Below are 24,891 nucleotides of genomic sequence, written 5' to 3' on the forward strand. Positions count from 1 at the left end.
GAACAAGTTTATGGTCTAGAATTTTTTACATGACCTCATGGAATAAAATGTTCTATCTTTTGACTTAGACCAACAGTAACGTGACTTTTATTTAAACGAACTACAAAGAATGCCTGTATCTATTTTTTATCATTCCTAGCCAATTTGTGTGCATTAAGTCAGGGAAAAGAAATAAAACAGGCCCGACTGGCTTGGGAAGCCACTTGGTTGCTTGCTTCTTTTGTCAGTTCTTCTGTAGGCTATATGTGTGGGTGGTAGGGAGTTCCTTGTAGGGGAAAAGATACGCTTCTTTAATTTCAGCAGAAGCATCTTCTTGGAACGACACCAGCCTTATCACACATGGATAGGAAGAAAACTGAGAGAGAGTACATAGTATTATAATTAGCACTCTTTGCTTCTCATTGGATGAATCAACCTGTTGTATGTGCTAGGAGCTATTGCAGTGGGCAAGTCAATGATGTGCACACAGCAGAGACAAAGGGATGAACTAGCTATCTGGGTTGTATAGAAAAAGTGCATAGGCAAAGTAATACAAATCTTGGTCACAGCATACATTTTTGGCAACCTAAGGCTGGGTGGGAGAGAAGACAAGAACTTGCTTCTTTTCCTGGAGCTCTTCCGAGGATGGCTTCGCTCTTCCGACACCTGTGGGTGTTGCTATGGAAGAACTGGCTGAGTGTCAAAAGGCAACCGGTAAGTACAGAAATTAAAATGAAAGAGTGTTAAGTCCCAGGGAATTCAGGAGAAAATATTATTTAAGAAAAGGGTAGTAATAAACTTTTTGGAAATTGTGAATGTCAAAAATATTTTCTTTAGTGAAATTTGATTATGAATGTGGTGCAATTCCATGTCTGATCAATGAGTAAGATTCACACATGCACACACACACACACACACACACACACGATCAATGAATAAGAGCGTATTTTTAAATTTTATGTTACTCGAGCAGAAAGCCAGCTTGGCAAGCAAAGTTTGGGGTCAGGATTTTTTCTCCATTGCTAAATTTCTACATTTTTGTTTTGATGAAATATTAAGTAAGCACTTCTTTGTGCTCTAAATATTATTTCAGTGTAATGTTTCTACTGAACTGCATATGTCTGTAGCTGCTCATCTCAAGAGTTGGCAACTTGTATCAGAGAGTATTTTGCCATTTCAGTAATTAGATCATCTTCCCATTTTTGGGGCTCATCTACTTCTATGCTGACTGGAAATTCTGGAAGTTTGGTCCCAGCACCAAGTTGGGGAAGACTGGTTTAGATTAAATTAGAATCTACACAAGGAAGCATTTATGCAACAAGTAATATATTAAAGGCAGCAGAGATGCTGATGGATTTTAGTTATTTATTTTTTAACCTTCTCTGTGGTGTATTCTCTTTCCCTTTATGAGGCCAATCCTTCATGTAAGAGTCTTTCATTCTTTTTTTTTTTTAACTAGGATATTTTTGTTCTATATCCCATCAAGGCTGATCCTTGGCATTTTTCATACATGAAGCTTTGAGGTTCCCCCACTCCCCCCCTGCTATTTAAACAATCATATGATAATTGCTGATAGGGGACAGCAGTATTTGTAACAATTTCACTTTAGCTTTCAGCCACATAAGCAGAGCTAGGCTGAAGTAAGGATGAGTATCTGGGTCAGTGTGGGCCCTTCCTCCAAGTATTCCCTGCTATCCCATTCTCTCTCTTAACAGTATACAGGTATTGGAAGTCTCATTCAGTTTCTCTAGACTTGCCCCTGGGGCATTTACCCCCTCACCTTTCCCAGCATATTTTCTGGTTTGGTAAGTACTAAAGTGCAGCCATCCACCTTGAGAAAGCGCATCGTAGAGTAAAGCAGCTCCACTCCACCGTAGAATAAAGCAGTTTCCTCCAGCTACTGACAGGGAGGAAAAGGAGAGGAATAAGCCCCGGCCCCAGCAAAGGCAGAACAGGGGGAACAATAGGAAGAGAGTGAGAAATGGTAGCAAACTTTCTATTAAGATAGCTGTTCTCTTGGCTTGCCACTAAAACTCTGGAGATTTTTTAAAGCCCATTCATCCAGTGATGTGTTTATTAATATACTTTTAGTATACTTTGTCTACAGTGTTTTTTTTCTCCCAGGTGGCATATGTATGTAAGTGAAACCCAAAGTTTTACTGATATTGTTCCAATATGTTAAGCATACAGTTCATTCCTTATGAGAGGAGACTGCAGTAAATGCATTTAGCTGATAAGCTATACATTGCTTGTGTTTTGCTGAGGAGATCAACATTTCACACTTGAGTTTGGTTTAGGCAAGTTTTTTAGCATATTTTAATTAATTAATTAATTAATATTTATTTATTTTAATTAATGATTATTCTGTTTTTACTGTAAACTGCCCAGAGTCACTTTGTAGTGAGATGGGTGGTGACAAATTTGAAATATAAATAAATAAATAAAATTTCTCATGCCACCTCAAAAAAAAATTAAGAGAAGCAAAGTTTGTTGAAAAATCATTATTACATACACCTAAATAATTTTAACAGTTTTTAAAGGAAGGATATTTGGATGTTTGTAAATACCCATTCCTGCACCAAGGATCTCTGTCTGCATCATTACACACTGGTTTGGTGGAACTGTATTTTAAATATATTAGCCGTGAACATTCCAGCTCGCCTTCATGCTTTCTGAAGTTATGTGTATTCTAGTATTTTTAGAAATTTATTGCCAAGCCTATTCTTGCCAAAGCCATGTGACCCCATAGATGCTTCTCAATCCAGGAAAAAGAATAAGTTTATCCATTTTTATAGTAATTTTATTGAACATTACAATTAAAAATATAAAAATACAAACTAAAAAAAAGAATAAAAAGGAAAAATAGAAAGTCCAGAAAAGAGAAAAAATAGGAAGTAAAATAGAAAAGAAAGAAACAATAAGAATATAGTAAAGAAAAAGAAAAGAAATATATAAATAAATGACTTCCCCCTTCATCACAACAAGTATAGACATTTTTAGTAACCTATCACCATCTCTTAAAACACAACAAATGATCTCTTCTTCCCATATCCCATCTCTTATCTATAAACAAATCCTTAAAACCTCGTCATTTCAGTCCTGATCAGCAAAAGTTCATTAAGGGTTACCAGAGATAACAACCTATCTATTTTAACCTTGATCAAATAAACCAACTTTATATTCATTCCTTTTACTTTAACAAACTTGATCTTTAATCCCTTCAAAAAATGTCCTAGAACTTCATTTCTTTTCATTTTTTCTTTGCCCTTTCTCACAAAATTCTACAAAACTCTTTTGTAAAGCCAATATAGGAAGGTTATCCAGGTCACTCTTTTGGTTTGTTATTTCTATATCCCTTTTAATTATTAAGACATCAGCTGGTTTCATTTGTATATCCAGTGTAGCATCTTTTTCCATATCATTCTTGTAGCCTGTCATTTTTAGATCCACTTTCAGGTCAGTCTCAGTCTGGTCTGATAAAACTTGTTCCTCTTCCATAACATCTTTTAAACACAGCCTATCTATAATGACAGACTCTCTTAAAATTAACTTCTGGGTCCACTGTTCACAAATATCCTTCAGTACATCCAATGTTAAAGTATTTTGCTCCATTCTGTGTTAGTAAGTCAGATTCTTCTCCTTTAATTGTAATCTTTAGTTTCTTCTGGTTCCCTCTAGTGTCCAACCTTCAAAGTCTCATCCTATCATATTTTTTTTAAAGAACAACAGCATTTACTTACAGGAAGGATTCTTATAATTAATTTCAAAATCTTATCTAATCACCCTTTTGCTGTTTACTCCAAAAGAAGTTTTTTAAAGTCCTTAAACTTGTATTTAAAACTTATTTTGCTAAGGATTAAAGGAAAGTCCCCCAGTGGTATAAAACTTGTAATTCCAAAGGTTCCTTATAGCTGAAAAGCAGTTAACATGCAATTTCCAAAAGTGATTAGAAAAGGAAATATGCAAACCCAGGGTCCTCAAAGGCGCTGAGCATGGGTTGAGCAAGGTGGCTATTCCATCCTCTCCCAGAGCTCCAACCTTGCCAAAGACTGCTGACTAGTGAACTCCTCACAAAGAGCAACTGTCTGGAGTACTTGTGACTGATCCCAAGTCCTCTCCTTGTCCGGAGAGGAATCATGAAGGACCGGTCCACTCACCAACTCTTCATTCTGCTGCGGTCATTGGCTCCAGTCTCAGCGGAGCTGTCTTCAGTTCACTATTCCTTCCCCGGAAGTCCCGAAAAAGAATAAACTTCTATGTGCACAAGATAGATTTTGTCAGGTTCAGCCCAAGAACAACAGTGAGACAGTCCAGAATCAGTCCAGCTCCTTTATTAACTTACACCTAATAGACAGAATCTCGCCAGACTAATTCTAATCCCCCACAACAGCAGCTATAACCATGATGCTCTTAGGGAGGGGCCAGTCTCTTTCTCTTGACTTTCCCACACTCCAGCTGGGGGCTGAGGAGGTGCTTTCCCTGGAACCTCTCTTCCCCCTCCTGGCAACCTTGAAGCTCCATTCCAGAATCCTCCCCGCTCATGTCTTCCATCACAGATTTAGGCCCATTCCATATCTCGGTTTTTCAGTTCATTGGCAGCACATGACTGAATTGGTAACTCATTTGCCTCTCCACGAACAGACGAGTTTCCCAGATGGTCTGGAACATGATGGGAGGCACTGCTGGAGGTTATAGGGGGAAGGAGGAATTGGAGAAATTTGTACCTTCTGTTGTCAGGAAATTTGTTAAGCTTAAGTCCACTTCTAATTCAACCATTTCATTTTGGCACCTTCTTTTAGAAAAGGAGTGGGTAAATTGTTTTCAGTGGAAGGACCCAGTTAATTTTTTAGAGAACAAATTCCACCTCCAAGAATTGCAAAGGGAATGGTAGAGGCATGTAACTTCACCAACTTCAGATCATTTTTCCTCTTAACAGTGATAAACAACATAATTCTGATGTTGGAAGGACAGAGCATGAAGAGAACTTACTGATTTTCTTGTTCATTTTCATAACTGTTGGCATTTTGGATAACCCACCAAATGTCCCAGTGTAACTATATTCCTTCCAACAATTTTTAGATACAGACCTTAGCATTTTTGTCAAAAAGATTAGAGTCTAACACCACTGGTGTATTAGTTTCAGTGGATTTTTCTAACACTGTCAGAACCAAATCTTAATGGTTTTTGTCTCCATGAAGTATTTTATTGCCAATATTTTTCCTAAGCTCCCATTTCCATAAATGTTTCAACATCCAGAGATCTTATTTCAAAGACAGAAGATGTCAGGCTATTTCCCTTGTCTCTTCATTGTTAGTTATAATAGAGCTTGGGGATGTTGTACCCAATTTAGACATAAAGTATTAGCTCTGTGGTTTATCTTAGGTATCATTCCTCCATTTATAAAACAGTCTTTTAGCTTGTATAAATCTGCCTGTTTCATCTCTTTATCTGGAGTGCCTTTAAATTCATCAGGATGATTGATGGCCTGCAAGAGGCATTAATGGAGAGTGACAAGGTGCTCAGTTCAGGTACTACTTTGACCAGATTTCAGTTATGTATTCCAGGAAAGCATTTTGTAGATTTTTTCCCCCTGCCAATTGAAATTTGATCTCTTGTTAAATAATACAGTATTATATACAGGTCTTGGCTATATGCAGTAAATGTGATTCCTCAAACTATCCATTTTAAAAATTTACCTTTCAATACAACGGAGAGTGTTTCAGTTGAAAAGATTAAAATTATAACTTTATATTAGGAAATCCCTATCCGCCTTTCAAGATTTTATATAATTTTTCTATTTATGTATGACCTTTTCCTTTTGAATGCAAATTTTATAAATATGTTTTGCCATGACACTAGGTTGTTCCTAGTTAAGGAGACTGGCAATGTTTGAAAAGTATATAATACTTTAAGAAGTATAATCATTTTAAAGGATGCAATGTTCTCAAAATAAATAGGCTTAATGAGTGCCATGCTTAAATTTACCCTTAATTTATAGATAAACAGATTATAATGTTTTCTACTAATAGCATTATGTTCACAATTTAGAACTAATTTGTTTCAATTAAAATCCCAAGATGTTTATGTGTTTATGACAAATCTTAAAGTAATATTTATCCTTTAGTGTTTTCTGTAATTTGGGGCCAATGAAGATAAACAGAACATCAGTCTTTTTAAAATTTATTTTAAATCCCACCATTTAACAATATTTTAATATTTCCTCAATAACCTTGTTTGGCTTAGGCAGCATCAAAGCAGTGCCATCATCAAAGGTACAAATATTTTTTTAATTTATGGAGCAAATATCTCTCCAATATTTGAATTGTTCTGTAGTTTCCATAGAAGGGAGCTCACTGACATTATATAGGGTAAGTAAGAGGATGGGCAACCTTGTTTTGTTGCTTGTGATATAAATTAGAGGTTATGGATAACCTTTATAACTGATTTTGATTTAAAATATTGCTTATATGAATTTTTTCCTAATTTATATTTTTCCAATGTCTTGAGAAAATATATATATATCAAGGTTCCTTGTCATTATGGGGGAATAAGGCTGGTATTTTTTTTTCTCTTTTTTGTTCCAATGAATCTGGTTTGCCCTTGATGAATTCATATTGATCCAAAATAATGTAGTTACCAATCAATTAATTAATTAGCCAATATTAATGTAATACTTTGACATCGTAGTTCAGTATAAAAGAGAGAAGAACACAGCAGCCCACAATACACGTTTTTCCATGTTCCTGCCCTTTTCAACGTTATATTATTTTTAAATAGTATATTTTAGCTACTAGTCAGTTTTAGTTAAATAAGTATATTAGGTTACTGTAGATTCTAATAAGATATTTATGGGGCTTACTAGACTATTTTAAATATACTCACAACCTTTTATGGTGTGACGGCAAAAGGTTTTACTGGTTGCCAGAAAGGCACTTGCCATAATGATAAGCTAGATCACTCTTATTTACTTACTTACTCATATTACAATTTATGTATAACATTTATATAATATAACCCCCCTCCAAAGACTCTGCCCTCCCACCCTGCACAATGAAGTAATATACAATGTATGTAGAGTTTTTTGGTTAAAGGACTTTTGTATGTAGTGAGCCTGCTGCCTCTGACATTGGACTAGCTTAATATGTCTTTGGGCAGGCAGACTGGGTAGGAGGGTAGGATACTCAGATGATCAAATGCCAGCACTAGTGGGAGAACTGTAATGCAGTAGTGTAAATTAAATTAGAATCATATCCATGTTGTGTAGGAGGGTATCTAGATTTTTTGCTTTGTTTTTATGGATCTTCATATAGGCCCCTAGCCCTAAAGAGCACCTAAGTTCATATCCTGGAAAACCTACAATAAATCACCCAATAATGGCACTGATTTCCCAATTCTTTTAATTGTCAAATGAGACAAACGTCTCCAATGTTCTTAAAGCATGAATAAACCATTTAAAAAAAAACTGTTCCAAGGAGGCAAAAAAGGAAGCAATTATCTGGCTTTGCTTTCGAGCAATGTCCTAAGATCATTGCCCTGTCCACAGTAGCTCATCAGATGAGCCCACCTAGCTCAGCTGGTCTGCCTTCTCTGGCAGGGCATGTCAGAGTTTTCAGCACTGAATCTTTCCTAGCCTAGCAGAACCTGGGGCCTCCTACAATGACCACTTGTTCTTTGTGCTAAAATAGAAACTAACTTGCTACAGAGTTGTTCTTTTGTGCAATTAATATTGTTAAAATGTTCCAAATATATCAAACTTGAATATAATTTGTTCTTCTTTCACAGCTTTGGTCTTTTGTATTGATTTCTTGGCCTGTATTTTCATTCATTCTTGTGGCCGTCATTCGAATACGATTTCCTCCAGAAGCCCAGTCAAACTGTAAGTAATTGTTGTATTCCTTTTATTCCTTAATTATTTTAACAAATATTAGTCCTGATTTTGTAAATGCCAATTCTGTGTCATTAGGGCTGCCCATGGAAAAGGAGCCCTCGGATGAGGCACATTTTTCTTATTCACTACCCATCTTTAAATTTCCAAGGTGATGATAGCATGAGATGAGGTGTAATGAGGAATTCCATTATGGCAGATATTCTCATGGTATCTGTCACAAACACATGACACAAGCCTGCCAGATCCCTTCCTGGAATCTCCTTCCTCCCCCATCCTCTACCTGAGTTTTGAGGGGTCTGGGTAGAATGTTCCACCCAGAATAGGCATTTATGCCACTGACACCTGGTTTTGAGCGAGTGGGAAGATGGCCCCCATTTCCCCATGGTTCTCAGGCGTCTTACGGGTCAGAACAGGAGATCCCACTTTCCCAGGACTAAGCTTTGAAACAAATGGCTCCAGTTTAGCAGGACCCAATGAGTAAAGGATTTTTTATTTTAATAAATCCAACAAAGTCTGTACTTGTGGAACAGGAAAGCTGCCCCAAGTGATAGAAATCCTTCCTTCTGCATAGAAATACTAGCAATCATTAGTCAGCAAAACAGACAAACAAAAAAATAGAGGGACAAAATTACCCAACTGAGCAAAGCAGCACTGAAAAGAAAACAACACCCTGAGAGTTTTCCCTATACAGTATTTCTCCTGATAAATTTCCTTTACTGATTCCAGTTCTTCCAAGGCTTTTAGGCAGAGGGCCTAAGTACAGAACCAGTCCGGAAATGTGTTCCTGTAGTCCTTGCTTCTCTGAGGACCCACAGCCAACAACTGACTAGGGAAAAAGAAACTTCTAGCTGCCTCTCTCTAAGCTTGAATCTCCATCCCCTGCTTTTCACTGGAAGATGACAGTATTTCTCTAGTTTTTTTCTTCTTCTTAGCATTTTTTCCCACAGGGGCAGGGTCCCCTTTTTTGGATCAACTGAATGTTGATCTGTTGTTATGACAGGAATTGACCAACTGGTTTGTTGCCCAAGCCTGACATTGTGGGCTGAGAGAGAGGGACTGGCCCAAAGCCACCCACCCAGCCGGATTTCATGCCTCAGGTGGGACTAGAACTCACTGTCTCCTGGTTTCTAGCCTGGACCCTTAACTACTAGACCAAACTGGGTAATCAGCTAACTTGCAGGACTCCATTAGTAGTTTTTTTCCAAGCTATCTTGAGAACATAGGGTTAGACCTGACATTATATACTAGCAGATATTTAATACAATTTAATACAACAGAGCTTCCTCTTACTCGTCTCACTCCTATACCTCCTGTTTGTGTCCAGGCTAATTAAGTGTGTGCTAAATGATGTAAACATGAGATAGATAAATAATTGGTTCAAAAATCACACTCAAAAATGTCTCATCAACATTATTGATTGTAAAGAGGTTCAGGTCCTGGGCCTCGTACTCTATCTTTATTAATGACTTGAACAATGAGGTGGAGGGAACGCTTATCAGATTTGAAGATGCACATAATTGGGTAGGGTAGATAATATCCTAGAAGACAGAAACAAAACTTGCAAGTTACAAAATAGGGCTGAAAGTAATAGGATGAAATTTAAGAGAGACAAATGTAAAATACTTCATTCAGGAACTACATAATCAAATGCACAGATATGGGATATTTGGCTTGATAATAACAACTGGTAAAATTATCTTGGAGTATAGTTGGTTGCAAACTGAATATAAATTAGCAGTGTGAGTGTCCTCCCCCCACCCCCAAAAAAGGAAATGCACGTTTAATTTGTAACAACAGATGTATAATTTTCACACCTTATTTGTTCTACTCCATTCTGTTTTTGGTCATACCTTGCCTCAAATATTGTGTCCAGTTCTGTGCACAAACTTAAAGGTTTCAGACAAGGAACAAATACAGAGATGGGTGATGATCAAGGACTAGAAATTAAGTGCCATGAAAAAAAAATGGAAGGACTGGGAATGAGATGGGAAGTCTGAGCAGGATATGATAGGACTCCAAATATCTGAAAAGAAATCACATAGAAGAAGGTCAGAACCTCTTGTATAGAATACTGAGCAATGGGTTCAAGTTACAGGACAGGAGATTCTGACTGAATATTATAAAAAGCTTTGTAGAAGCTTTGTAAGAGCAATTTGACAATAGAAGAATGGTAGTGGGCTCCCCCTTCACTGGTTGTATGCAAACAGAGCTAGACAGATATTCAACTAAGATGCTTAATTTGGGCTTCCGCACTGAGCAGGAGCTTGGATGTAAGAGCGGAAATACTCCCTTTTGATTCTGTGTTTTCAAATAAATTGCCCCCTCTAGCACCCAGAATGTTCCAAAACCATATTGACAACGCTAGTGGTAAAATGTCCAAATGTTGGCGGTGCAATTTTTGGGTCAGTTTTTGTGTAAGGAATGCCCCGTTCGACAAGAGAAACTCCCGTGACATGTGTGGTTCACAAAAGAGGTTTACTCAAGCGTAATGCAACAGTTACAAACAAAGCCAGGACTGGCTTGGCACATCTTCCCACACAATTTACAGTCGTCCCAATCCCCCGTTAGCCCCGTTGCTAGGTTACATAGTACATGTTGCGGATTACAGATTGCCCACTGTAATCCCCCCTTTTACTCTAATGTCAGGTTCAGCCCAGTTCTGTTGTTCTTTGATTGTTGTTAGCCGCTGGCGTGGTCATTGCCTTCATTGGGTCTTTGCGCAAAGCCGGGGAACTGATTGCTCTTCCTCGATCCGCGGGTCTCCCCTTTGTCCATAGCGCCCACAGCTATCCGGCGTTAATGCAACGCATCTGCTTGCAGTTAGTAAAGCGGTGCCAGCTGGCCCATTCATTAGTTTGCGGTTTCGCACTTCCTCTTTCTGCGCTAGCGCTCGAGCGGTAAAACTGACTAAAGCACAGCTGGGCAAGTTCCTAGCCGTGCTGCACTGGCTGAACCTGACATTCGGGGGTTCAGATGGATTAAAGGTAGAAGTAGGAGTGGTTTGCCTCCCACTCACACTTTTACCTTTATTTTGAATAAAATGTTGGTGCCATTGAATTTTGTATGATTTCTGATTGCTGTGGCTTGTGGACCATGTGGTTTACCATCCAATGCTAAATGGCAATCTTGAACAAAATGTTATATCTTGTCCTCATGTTAAACAGTTTATGAATCTTGCATTCTTTCCAACCCAGTGGGATGCTGGAAATAAATTATGCAAACAAGATACATAAACCGAGGGAGATATGGCAGAAGACAGGGGGTTCCACTCTTGGAGAAGGTGTCTTTGATGTTCAGTATCAAGTTGTCCTTCAGGCTCCTGTGCTCTGTCTCAAGGCCTGGTAATCAAGGCCCCAGAGACCTTGGGTTCTGGCTGCTGCTACTTAATGCATGGTCAGCCTGTAACAAGGCTTGCCTCATCCATGATTTAATTGTGGATGAGAGGGCTGACCTTATTTGCATTACCCAAACCTGGCTGGGCGCAGAATGGGGAGTTTTCTCTTCTGGAGATGTGCCCAGCTGGCTTTAATGTGTGGCATCAGCCACAACCCTAGGGTTGGGGTGAAAATGTGCTGATTATCATCTGGAAAACCTTAGTGGCTTTCTGGGGTGCTGCTCCGCATTGCCAGGTGCGAGGCCTTGTTTGTGAAGTTGGGCTATAGGGATTAGAAGGGACTGTTGCTTGTATATCGGCTTCCCTGCAGCATAGCAACCTCTCTGTCGGAGCTGCTAGAATCTGTGGCTGCGTTGGCAGTGGAGTTCCCCAAACACTGAAGTTCTGGGGGACTTCAATCTGCTGTCCTTGGGCTCAGAGTCAGAGGCAGCTTGGGAGTTCATGCACACCATGGCAACCATCGACCTGACCCAAGCCATGTCTGGTCTAACTCACAGAGAAGGCCACACATCAGACCTATTCAAATGGTCTGCCCCAGGCACCTGATGGACTCTTTTGGGTTCCAGAAGGAGCTTGGGGTTGTTCCTGGGGCTCTAGTACACAGTTCAATTGAGGCCTTGGTCATTGCCTAGAATGAGAGGGTGACCTTGGCCTTGGAACAGATTGTGCCTATGCAGCTTCTCTATGCTTGTGGATCCCAGTGGGCCCCCTGGCTTTTGGAGGAGGTCTGGTTGATGAAACAGCATAAGAGACACCTAGAGCACTGTTGGAGAAAAACAAAGAGCGAACCCAACTGAGCACAGGTACAAGGACTACCTTGTGGCAATAAGGGCAGTGAAGCATAGTTAATTATCTACCCCTATTGTGTCCACAGAGAGCTGGTCACTGGGCAAGAGAACTCTTGCAGGGCTGCTGTGAAGATTATTCTAGGCACCTGTTGGATAAAGTTGCTCAGAGTTAGAATTCTGTACAGGTCCTGTGGAGTTACCTGAGGCATAGTCTTGCCCCATTATATTGTGGGTTTTTCTGTGTATGTGCTCTGTATGCTTTCCCTAACTTATTGCATTAGATCTTTTGCAGAATTTTCGTAGGTGACTTAACAATTTTCTTATACAGGTAGTCCTTGTTTAGCAGCTGCCTCAGATAGTAACCATTCACAAATGTGACAGCAATAAAAAATCGTTTTCCAACCAACGTGCATATTTAAGACAAAAAAAGCCTTCAGTGTGAAACTGATTAAGGTCTGGTCTGTTTCAGGCAGCAGCTATGAGCAGCAGGAGGATTCTAATCAACTAATTAAGGTCACAGAGCTGAGATTGTTAACTTGCAGTTAGCATTTTTTAGGGATACTGCCCTTGTGGAAAAAGCAGCTCAGGAAGAGATAGCTTGTTTAAGCAATCTCTCTATTCTGCAAGGGAGCAAAAAAAGGGGGGGAAAGGGTCAGGCACAAGACACTATCTGAGAGAACGTTATCTGAATGAGACAGCAGCAACCAGAGATCTCAGCGTCTCTCTCTCTCTCTCTCTCTCAGTCATGTGATGGTGTCGCTTACGACCATTTTGCTGGAACCAACTGCAGTCAGTAAACGAGGACTACCTGTATATAGGCACTGTGGACAGAAAAGGTCAGAGTGATGGTGGATGTAGAATGTTTCATACAGATCAAGAACAACATAAGTAACCAAAGAACTTATTCATGGCAGAAATCAATGAAGAAAACAACACACATGCACACTTTTTTTTTTTTTTTTGCCTTGCTTCCTTTAACCTGAGAAGATTAAGGCTTGTCTTGGTGCTAGAACCTTCCCCCACCCCTTTTTCCTTGTGCTAATTACAAAAACACACCTTAAAAATAATATTTTTCATCAATAACAGAAAAGAAAGCCATGCTGATGACATTAAACAGTCTCAGGACAACTATGTTTCTTGATAAACTCATGATTTTTTAAAGTCTGGAAATCTAGAAACTATTGTCAGCTGCTGGTAAGGTAGCCAAACTTAGATTTCTACATTTGGATGGGCTAACAAGTTGTCAGGTAGATTAGGGTTACATCTGTGCTTGAATAATTGTGCTGTCATAAAATGCAAGGCATTGTCTTCTTACAAAAAGTGTTGCTCAATCCTGGGAATCAGTGCCAGTCTCCTAGTAACTGGCTTCTCCATCGTTGCTGTTGCTACGATTCAGTCCCTCTTTTCTACTTTTCTCTCCTGAAACACAGTACTACGGTCTTCGTGTCTGTGCTGTTTCAGCAAGCTGCACCTGCAATCCAGCCCTCTTCCCGCGTTCTGCACCTGCACATTCCAACCTTCCAAAGCTTAGATTTTGGCAGGAGCCTGCCCTCCATCACTGCATATCCTGGACATGAGTCCTACTATCTCTTCAGTTTTGTTTTAGGGACACAGTCTGTTCTTCAGGTTGTTTTCTACTTACTCGTCTCCTATTTCCATTGCCTCCTTCTCGGAAAGCCTATAAAGTAAAGGAGAGGACAATGTGTTTGTAAGATGAGATCCCAATATGTGACCAGCTACTGCTTCCAGGCCCATTGCAGAAATTTTGTAAATGCCAGAGCAAACCTTCTCACTCCAAAGGTCACATGGTTTGTCTCAGAAAAAATAATGTGGTAGAATTCTTCTCTCATGCCATGGAACACTTACCAATATCACTATCTCCCAGTCTGGGAAGAGTCATGGCTTCATCGTGTCCTTCCCTGAGAAAAAGGAATAAAAGACCAGATCTGCCCCAGTTTGCTACTCCCCCATACCAAAATCCATTTTGGAGCCGCTTGTGAGAAGATCTGACTCATCATCCTTATTTTTCTGACTTGTTGCTCAAGCATTTTGTAAAAGGGTGAAATAACTGAAGCAGGTATAGCACTCCTCCCCTTCCAACATGGAGCCTTATGCCTAAGGCTCTTTGGAGCCTCTAACCACATGCACCTTCCATCTTTTTCCTTGAAAGACAGGTGCTGTCTTTTAGGTCACTGCTTGAACTGATTGAGTGAACTAAGTACTTTCTGTTCCATCCAATTATATTATTTATGTGAATGGGTGGCTACTTTCCAGTGCATCAAGTTCTGCCAGATATATGTGTTTACTATTACACTCTACCTCTCAGAGGAGCTCACAAAATGAATGCCATCTCACATAAAACCATTACAGTACTGTAAGACTTAAAACAGTAAGCACTAGAAATAAAACAAAATTCAATTTAAAAACTTGAGAAGCAGCATAACAGACAATATGAAAGAGAGTCTGGCCCCAGAGTAGTAGTTATCCTACAGATGGCTGGATGAATAGGCCTGTATTTGGTTCTTTTCTGAAAACAGACAATGCAGGTATCAGCTAAACTTCCCTTTGGAGAGAGGAATTTTTGCTGGATAACAGCTGCTCCAGCCAGACTGCCTTTTAGACAATACTTTAAAATGAACATTAACTGTTACAGCCTTATTTGTCATCTGGGTAGGCAACTGAGATATAAGTAATAATCTAGAATAATAAGAATACTAAAGACTTTTACTGAAGATCTGTATCTGGTACTCTGGGCTACAGGAGGAAGAGTGGCATACAAAGACACTCAAGTTATGCCCAGTTATATTTTTCATTCCCAAGTGTGGCTCAAGAGATTGTTCTTCCCCCATTCTGATCACACAGTGCTCCTAGACAGACCTTGGCATACCCTGAATATCTGAAGCATGGTGGGGTTTTTATCTGAAAAGCATTACTACATTTCAGAGGGACATTTCTTTGCATTCAAGGGCAGCCTCTTTCCAAGTGGTTTGTTGCAACGATGATCTCTTTTAGCAGCTTGACAGTAGCCTTAGCCCTTTTCCAATTAAGAGATTCTCTACCTGGACTGTTTTTGTATTGGCAGCTATTATGAGACATAATTCCCTCTGCTGGAGCCCTACCAACCAAGTTGGAACCTGGTCCCTGCCTTTGGCCACCATTCAACACTCTGAGCTTGAACTTTGTGCCAAAAACTGCACAGTACCAGTACAGCTGTATTTCCTCCTGATAACGCCCACTTTCTGTTAGGCAATTTGCTATTCACCCAGTAATACAAATCACAGAAACTAAACTGAAGAGTTATGGAACTATGGCTAGGACATGTGTGGTTGAAATGGAGAGTAGGGCTTCTAACCAAAATCTAAGCTTGGGAGGTCTGATCAGAGTTTTGTGCAGATACAACCCATCAGTATGAATTCACAAGTGACCACTTAAAAGCCCATAATTACAACGGCAGTTGTTCCCTTTTATTATTGCTGTTATGATCCATCAAGTCAACCCTGACTCCTGATGACTACAGAGATAGGTCCCTGCAGTTTTCTTGGCAACTTGTTTTGGAAGTGGCTTGCCAGTGCCTTCTTCCTATGGCTAAGAGAGAATCACTGGCCCCAAGTTACCCAGCTGGCATTGTACCTATTATTTAGATGCATTTCTTGATCTGGGCAGACTGCCTCCTCAATAACAAGCAGCGCTTCAGATCCAAGGTCTTCTTTTGTTGAGCTTATCCCTATAGAGTTTGGGAGTGGTAAAGGAAGAGCAATACAAACAAAAAAACAAACAAACTGCAATACCCATATTCCTCCTTCTATTCTGAAATGTTAGCTGGCCACCATCACTTTCTATTTATTTAAATGTTTTTTGAAGAAAAAAAGAATGTGGTGGCACAGCCATAGTCAGAGCCACTATACACACGGGTGAGAAATGTTGGGCTTCCCTATTTTACTTGATTTCATCTCTGGTTGATACTGTCCCTACATCTTGTGTCTGTTGAATATAAGATTCTTTTTACTGTTCTGTTTCATATTTGCATGTTACTGTTTTACATATTTTAGATTAATTGCTGTTTTTCCATGTTAATTATTATTGTTGCAAATTCTGTGACATCTTTTAACTGTTTTTAAAAAATATCTCCAAGAAAAATGTTAAAACTGGACTGTAGTTAAACATTTAAAATTTGCTAATAAGAATAGTTGTTGCTGTGATTTTTTTTTTACTGTAAGTCTGCCTCTACTGTGTTTAAACTGCAGTGTCACTGGGGTATGTGTGTTGAACTCATCCACTCCCTAGTTTTGTTCTATTAAACTAGGTATGTAAAAGAAGCATTGGGGGAGAAAAAATGGGGACAGGAAATAGATTCAACATCTGTTTCCATACTCATTATTGCATTTGAATTGTATCAATGTATGTTGATATATGTATGCTTCAGATCAATAACTGTTTAATGATAATGATAAGAGGATTCTAGGCTTAGAGTAGATTCACTGAAATAAACAGGGCTTCTGTTAATCACATCTAGTTTAATCAGTTACAGGTAGTACTCATTTAGCCACTGCCTTGTTTAGCAACCATTCACAGTTATGACATTAATGAAAAAATAACTTTACAACCAATCCACACATTTATGACTTTCACATGTCTGTAAAACAAAGGAAAACTGAAGTAAGATAATAAGCACCATCACGCTTTCACTTAGCAACCACTTCGCTTATCAACCAAGTTGCCGGTCCCAAGTATGGTCTCTAAACGAGGTCTACCTGCATTTCAGTGGATCTATTGTAAATACTGAATGCAACCTATGGATTTTGATGAATTTGGATTAATTTAAATTAATTGAATCAATATAATGTAATGGCATTATTAATTACTTTTATGCACCTTATAGACCATGTTTGCACTACAATCATTTGTGGCAGGAGCCCAAAATGAGGAGTCCCTTTGTAGCAGCAGGACAGTCTTACCTGTAGGATTCATTTCTGTGCTGCTTGAATCTCTGCTTTAAAAAAATCCTCTTCTTCATTTGTACCATTTCTTTTTGTGTATGATTCTGTTCTATTTCCTTTTGTCAGAAACTTTAAATAATTTTTTTAAAACCCTGATAAGTAGTTTCTCACTAAATCTCCTGGTTATCATTTTTGTGCCCTTTTATTTCATCCTTTTCAGGTCATCTGGCCCCTCGGAATCTTCCCAGCACAGGTTTCTTGCCATTTCTCCAAACTGTGCTTTGCAGTTCTGATGCCACCTGTAGAAGTACACCATATACTCCTGAAGATCTGCTGCCCAAACTGAATATTTCACTTATAAGCAGGTAAAAAAATAAGTTGCTTGGCTTCCTACAACTACACATGTGTGCAGTATATTGTACATGAACACGCTAATTAAAATGATGAAACATGGAGGCCACTGGCCTAATCTCCACTGAGACAGTCATCCTCTCTTGGAGGTTTAACCTCAGACTCACATGCTCTTTTCTAAGAGGAGAAATTTTCTTCCTGGAGAAGCTTCGGGGGGGCGGGGGGGCTATTTTTTGTTAAAAGCACAGAGCAACATGAAACTAGGCAGGGTCAAAACCAGAAGGGAATCCCACTAAGGATTTGATCCCTTTGAAACTCTGTTGAGATTTGAAATATGTTAATATGGACCACTTGGACTCTTCCAAAGTAGTGTCTCATATCTGAAAAATGGAATAATGCTGGATGTGCACAGCAAAGACAATACTGACTGAGCACAGTTGTGTGTATGGATGCAGTCTGGTTTATTCTGGCTTATTCTGCCATTACTTTGGCCTGGAATATTGGGAAATTCCTGTCATGCCTTGAAAAAAAAAAGCTGTAAAATTAGATTAGATACCTTGATGCGCCTAACTGGAGATCCCTTTGCAATTGGTTGCTGGGTGACATACGGAGCAAGGAGATGGAGAACTGCCTCTCTTCTGGCCTTGAACATGGTTTGTGATCTGCAAGGTTTTTTGTGGCCACATGGAATACTGCATGGACCCAGAAAGCAGTCAGGACACTGGATGGTCATTGGCAGGCCAGTAAAAGGAGGCCTCTCCTGGTCCACCTCAGGAAAATGAATTCAGGACTTCCAAAATGAGGTCCTTCTACCCTCTGTATATCCCAGACATGCTCCCTTTGTTTACTTCACATTTATTTTCAGAGCTGGAAATGCATTTTTACCAACAGATTTCTAACTCTTGGCATGCTCATTTTCCTTATAGCAATATACTATGTTGAACGGCTACATTATGTATTTCCTTGTATACATGTTTCAAATATAACTTGTTACCTGAGGCACTGGGGGCTTTGGGTGAAATCCATTTTGTAGGAAATTGGAGTTTGAGACAATCTACAGCTGGGGTGAGGTCCCATAATTGAGTACGGCATCCGTTCTTTAGGCTCTTCTGTCTTCCAGCTCAAGACTGATATTCTGACAATGTTCAGGTAGATGGAAGGGTTGATGTCATCAGCTCACATCAGGGTAACTAATTTCTTTTGCCTAAATCACCAACTAGGGAGAGGAGGACCGACTGATCTTTTCATGAATTATGCCAGAACAAACCTCTGTATGCTAAAATCAATACATCTGTAGTAATTTTATTCATGCAAATATGTTGCAGTTGCCTCTGGCACCATAAGAGAACACTGTCATGAATTAAAGAAGTGAGAAAAAAAACTATATTTTGTGAATGAATCATTTAACCTTATGAGAACTTACTTCATCTGTCTTTTATTACACATTCTATTATAACAAAGAACCTACATTGGAAAATGAAACATTTAGTACAAAATTATTCATAGAATCATAGGATATAAGGGTTGGAAGAGATACTGGAGATCATATAGTCCAACCTCTATATTGCTCCGTGCAGGAATCCACTACTATATCATTTATTTATCTATTAGCTAAAGCACCAAATAATGCAAGGACGTCTGACCAAATTGTCTCAGATTTCTGTCAACTATTCATGGGAACCTGAAAAACTGAATTTATTTTTCTTTCTTTTGCATCACAAGATGATTTATTCTTCCAGCTCTGTAGAGTCAGTCTCCTTGCTATAAGGAAGACACTGCCATTTTATATAATCAAGGCATATGTTTGAGATGCAAAGCAAATATTTAAGATGAAACCAATATGAAATGGCTTTTGTTTCATAAATCGTAAGCAGAGAACCTTTTTTCTTTTTAAAGACAATATGATTTCAGAGCCTCAGAGTCTTAGGTCTATCCCACAAAATTATTACAAACTGACAGAAAGAGGAAATTATTAAACATAGGGACTAATCATAGCTACTATATTTATGTTGTTTTCTTTAATGTTAATTCAATTTGACCACTCTCCCTTGGTCATATCCACTTTTTGGGGTGTAATACCTGGCAAGCTGTGGCTGTGTGCAGGTATTAAGTGCAGCCCTCAGGCCAAAATGGATGGTGCATCCCCCCTTTTTTACAAGAGTGTTTAAAATGTTGAAGATTCCAAAGGCTGTGCATTAGAGTAGCACATTTACTCCTTTAGAAATGGTTTCACTTGACATTTTCAAAAATTCAGCTTTAATTTTCTCCTATTAAGCTAACATCTTGCTTGTATGATTTACTGCTAAGGACTGCTATGGAGGAGTACCCATGTCAATTGCTTTCCAGTAATCAATATATTGGGATGTATGGGTATTGTGCAGGTCCATTTCTAAGCCCTGGGGCAACTTAGACTATTGTACGTTTTTGAATTCCAGATATTCTGTGGTTTCAATCTTGCATGGAGATCCCAATTTTGCCAATGTGGATCAGGTTGCAATTACACCCTTATTCATACCTCATCATGCTCAAACTTTTGCCAGTATTTGATTAATTTTCTTTGTCATAGTCATATAATCATAGAATATAGGAATTGGAAAATCATAAGGTACGAGATCATCTAGCCCACTGCAGGAATCTACTAGTACTGCATCCCCAACAAATGATCGTCCAGTTTCTGTTTAAAGATCTATAGTAAAGGAGAAACCACCACCTCCTGGGGCAATCTGTTCCATTGCTGAACTGCCCTTACTAATTTTTCTTGATGGGCAACGAAGTCTACTTCCTCTGGACAATTCTTCCCCATCTCCTATGACAGCCTTTAGATACTGTTAGGTACTTGTCTTCTGTCTTCTCTTATCCAGGCTAAATACATCCAATACTTCCACTTGTTCCTTGTATTTTTCTTCTTGGTGTCTTATCAACTTGATTGCTCTGCTCTGGAGATATATTGATGACACTTCAAGCCAAACTGCTGAATGAGCTCCTCCAACAGTTTCACGTAGATATTAAATAACATGGGGGATAGTAATGAGTGAAAGTATTCCACTCTTAATTTCCCAGAGATTTAAGCACTTATCCACAACCCAACTACCAACTGGAACTGCCTGCCCCCTGATGTAGACCCACTACAGAAAGGTGTTTCTCACTTCCGACCACTACAAGCTGTCCAGAAGTATAGGCAATGGGACTAAACATTGCTGAAAGGTCTAACAGGAACAAGACTGGTGCACTCCTCCCTTCTAGGTCCCAAAGGGGGTTACTGACCTGAGCAATTGATGCCATTTCTGTCCCATAACCAGGCTTGAATCCTGACAGAAAAGAGTCCAGATAATCTTCTTTCATTTAGGATCCCTTTTCAACCACCTACTCTATGACTAAAGTTAAACTCTTCCATTGCAACAGTTTTTCCATGGATTGAAATACGGTATTTATCCAAAACAACTTTAACTTGTGAGAAGGTACCTTTTCATCCTGGTGGTTTGAAGAAGTCCATTGTACTGGAGCTTCCAAGCAGTGCAGCAATGCAGCCCTTCAAACAGTATCTTCCTTCTGGTCTAGAGCTTGTACTCTAAAATCAGGTCACAACACCTAAGTGAGGCTTGATCATCATTTTTGGCATTCTTAGAGGGTTCTTCACATAGACTCCCAGAGAAAGTTGTATCTTAAAAATCTTTATTGCACCATAGTTTTAGACATAGCTCTCTCTTACTAGGACTTATGGATAGTCAGTTAGAAAAGAGTCATGGACGATTGGTTTTATATAAGGTAACTGCACCAAGGTTATTATATGCACAAAGATGGAACAATACAGAAAGACCCACAACAGAGGAATGGACTGTGAAGATGACAGAACTTGCAGAAATGGCTAAATTCACTTGTTTGATTAGGGAGGGAACAACTACTACTTTTATAAAAGACTGGAAATCCTTTATGGACTTTTTGCTGAAAGTGGACAAAAATGAACTGGAGATTTCTGGATCTACCAATTAATAAGGGTTGAATATGGGGAAAAGGGAACCATGTTATATAATTTAGAAGTGGGGAAACAGTTTCAAATATGTCTATAACTGCTGTAAAAAAGAACGGAAGTGGCTTCTTTAAGTATTTTTTTGTTTTCTTTTTCTTTCTCTCCTCTTTCTATTGTTTTCAACATTTTTCTTTTTCTATATTGTTCTGTGTTTATCTTTTAACTTTGTAAAAAAATTATGTGTTTTTTATTTTGCTTTATTTAAATGCTTTTGTCAATCATAATAAATTATGTACTATTGTAGCAGATGATATTTTTACTTCAGACATCCTATCTTCATTAGGAGGAGGATTTGACCGTGTGTCTCTTAGGTCCTCATCCAGCAATTTTACTGGTACAGCACACTGGCTGTTTGTGTGTATCAGAATATATTTAGTTTGGTGTTGCTGGGGAGAATTTAACACTACCCTTAATAATTTATTCATCATTATTACTATACATATGCATGAATGTCTGCTCATTCAAAATTTTGAAATTCATGATATTTCCAAATTTAGTAATATGGTCAATTGCCAAACTGACTAAATTATAAATTCAGATTTTGATTCCTGTAATTAAAAATATAATCAGAATATTGTATTGTTATTAATAGATTATAATAAAATGATATGTAGTTTATTTAATAAAAACAAAGCAAAGATTTGAATATACAAATAAATTAATGCAATTAAACTTGGATTCTTGACAATATACCAGATAATATTTCAGGTGGAAGCTTAACAGGAAAATTATTTGAAACAATAAATATTGTTTGTATTTGATGCAATTGTATTGCTTGAATTTGATGCAATTGAAACTAAATATAATGATGATTCTGATGATCAGGACTGGTGTCAGAAGTATTACACATCTAACAAAAGGTTTGTTTGTATTTTCTCATCATGTGTACATATTAAATTACAGTGTTCAGTGAATGTCAGGCTTCCAATTATCAGTAAATACTGAACTTATTCTTATATGAAATATTAGTTGATACTGAGGAATATGCAAATTTTGCAATTTATGTTGATTCTATTAAGACTGCTAAAATAACTATTGCACACACTGGAAAGCGCCTAAATATATGTCCTTAATCAGAAAATATGGGATTAACTTCGCTTTTAAAATTAACTAACTTATTTTGTTGGATGTTAAAACAACTCAAGCAATAATAAATTGACCAAAATTATGATAATTTACATAGTATTTTGCTATGAAAAGATATGATTCTTTTTTATATATATTTTGGATTTTTCAGAGAGAGAGATAGCTTCTTGGCCTTTTGGCTTAGACCAAGTGGTGTGTGTGTGTGTGTGTGTATAAAGTCTATGTGGTAGCTAAGATGGCATATTATCTGTCTGTCTGTCTGTCTAGTTTCATTTTTAAAGAAAAATTCGCTGCTGAAATAAACTGAGTGCTTTATTAGATGCCCATATTCTGAAATGAGTTTTTAATATGCTTGATATATATGTAAAAGCAGTGGGAAATTAAATATAAAGGATGATATAGATTTCTTCTTACTTCTTCTTTTCTTAGCAGAAGACAGAGGAAGTCAGCTAAACTGTCAAAAGGTAGCAACCTATCATCCTGGACTGATGATGTTCTCCAAAATAAGAATGGTCTATTGGGTAGGTTACTCAATTCCACATGAGTTTAGTAGGCTTTCTTTCTTGTTCCAAAATAAAAATTTTTATGGGAAATTTTCAAGATGGGTCAGTTTTTTAAAAACAATTTCTTGGCTTTCAATGTATACTTGAATGTGAGTAAGTAGACATTTTAATGTTAAAACACAGGACTTTGTTTTCATAGCCTTCCTCATGCTGGTTCCAAAGGAAAGAAAATGAAGACAGGAGCTGCCAAAGGCCTTTGTGGTGTCAATTTCATCCCATCCCAATTCCCCTCCTGAAATTGATTATGGTGGTAGTTAGACTTGCTCCGCAAATTATTTTTTTAAACTGTTGGGAATAGTTAAGATGTGCTTTTAAATATCCACAAAGAAATGCCTTAGACTTTACAAATTCAAGACTGAAACTTGGTTTCTGTCAATTTGTGTGCATTTTATAGGAGGAGAGAAACTTTGCACATCTAGAGGTAGTTTGAGGACTTGAGCAGAAAATGACCTCCTGGACAATTACAGTCATAAAATATATAGATGCATTAATAAATTATACTGGATGAAGAGTTCTGTGTAGCTAAAATTTTCAAGGTCTTGCATTAAAACAAGTGGGCTGGTTTTTAATGTTATATCAGCATAATAATAGATTGGATCATATATTGAAACTTCATTTAATAAATGGTAATTTAACAACAGGGCAACTTAGAGAGATAGAGTGATATCTGCCTGAAGCACCTAAACCTCCACTTAAGTATTTAAATGTCACTAATTTCAAGAGAAGTTTACTTCTCCTGATAAATTATATGCCTCCTGATATACAAATTAGAAAACAGTACTTTGGAAAGTATGTTATGTTGGACATATCTGAGCTTCATGTTTTTTATATGTAAGCGAAGTAGGGAAGTGGGGGTCTGCTTCTTTTCCATTTATTTTAAAAATATTTAAAATTTAAATTTAAATTAAATTAATTAAATTAAATTAAATTAAAATTAAATTAAATTAAATTAAATTAAATTAAATTAAATTAAATTAAAAATTTAAAATTAAATTAAAAAATTAAATTAAATTAAATTAAATTAAATTAAAAAATTTAAAAATAAAAAAATATTTATTTTAAAAATTTAAAAATAAAAAAAAATTTATTTTAAAAATATTTAAAAAAAAATGCTTTTAAAAAAAGAAAAGAAACAGTTTTCAATGAATGAAGTAGAATGTTTCCTGATTTAAGTTCAGATTCCCCTGTACAATTACCTCTTTCTTTATAGAGGATGGAGAGAGTAAAAGACAGAATAGGAAAAAGAGAAAAAAAGAAACAGAGGAAAGGATAGAAAAGCACATAGAATGCAAATTGAAAAGTGATGCCATATTGCTGAATTGGAGGTATGTCTCAGAACAGAGAAGCCTGAAGGCCCAAATCTACAAAGAAAACAATTTCAGATCTCATAGAAAGTTAATTTTTTTTCAAAGTTTATCCAATTCTTTAAAAAAAATTATTCTTTATCAAGGATTTTTGTAACCTCTACCATTTTTTAAAAAAAGAAACAAAGCAGGTTATTGTTCTTCATATACGTTCACCTGGTTTCATTCCACCTTATACAGTAATTAAAATGTATACGTAACACCTTTTATGACTGGTACATTTATGTTTTCTAAATTATGCCATAATTTAAAATTAGCATCTCTTATTATTTCTCACATATACACACTGCCAGAAGTAAAACAGTAGTATAATACTAGTAAAATCTAGTAGTACAACATATAATATAATCACTGTTGCCATTATTTTTTTTATCCCACCTTTATTATTTTTATAAATAACTCAAGGTGATGAACATACCTAATACTCCTTCTTCCTATTTTCCCCACAACAACAACCCTGTAAGGTGAGTTGGGCTGAAAGAGAATGACTGACCCAAGGTTACCCAGCCGGCTT

The 24,891-nt window shown here is 37.6% G+C and overlaps 1 protein-coding gene across 1 annotated transcript in view; it reads left to right on the top strand.

Annotated features, from left to right (window-relative positions):
* Positions 1–624: 624 nt before the first annotated feature.
* Positions 625–24,891, top strand: part of ABCA12 (ATP binding cassette subfamily A member 12) — a 128,442-nt gene continuing 104,175 nt past the window's right edge. Inside the window, exons 1-4 of the mRNA XM_088135812.1 lie at positions 625–693; positions 7,762–7,855; positions 17,207–17,351; positions 22,883–22,971. Of these exons, the coding sequence (XP_087991938.1) occupies positions 625–693; positions 7,762–7,855; positions 17,207–17,351; positions 22,883–22,971 (397 nt within the window). The remainder of the gene's footprint in view (positions 694–7,761; positions 7,856–17,206; positions 17,352–22,882; positions 22,972–24,891) is intronic.

The sequence above is a fragment of the Python bivittatus genome, unplaced genomic scaffold (genome assembly GCF_059951505.1).
Source record: "Python bivittatus isolate LINGU-HERP-01145 unplaced genomic scaffold, Pbiv_v1 ctg000200_np1212, whole genome shotgun sequence".
In the NCBI taxonomy this organism is placed as follows: Eukaryota; Metazoa; Chordata; class Lepidosauria; order Squamata; family Pythonidae; genus Python; species Python bivittatus.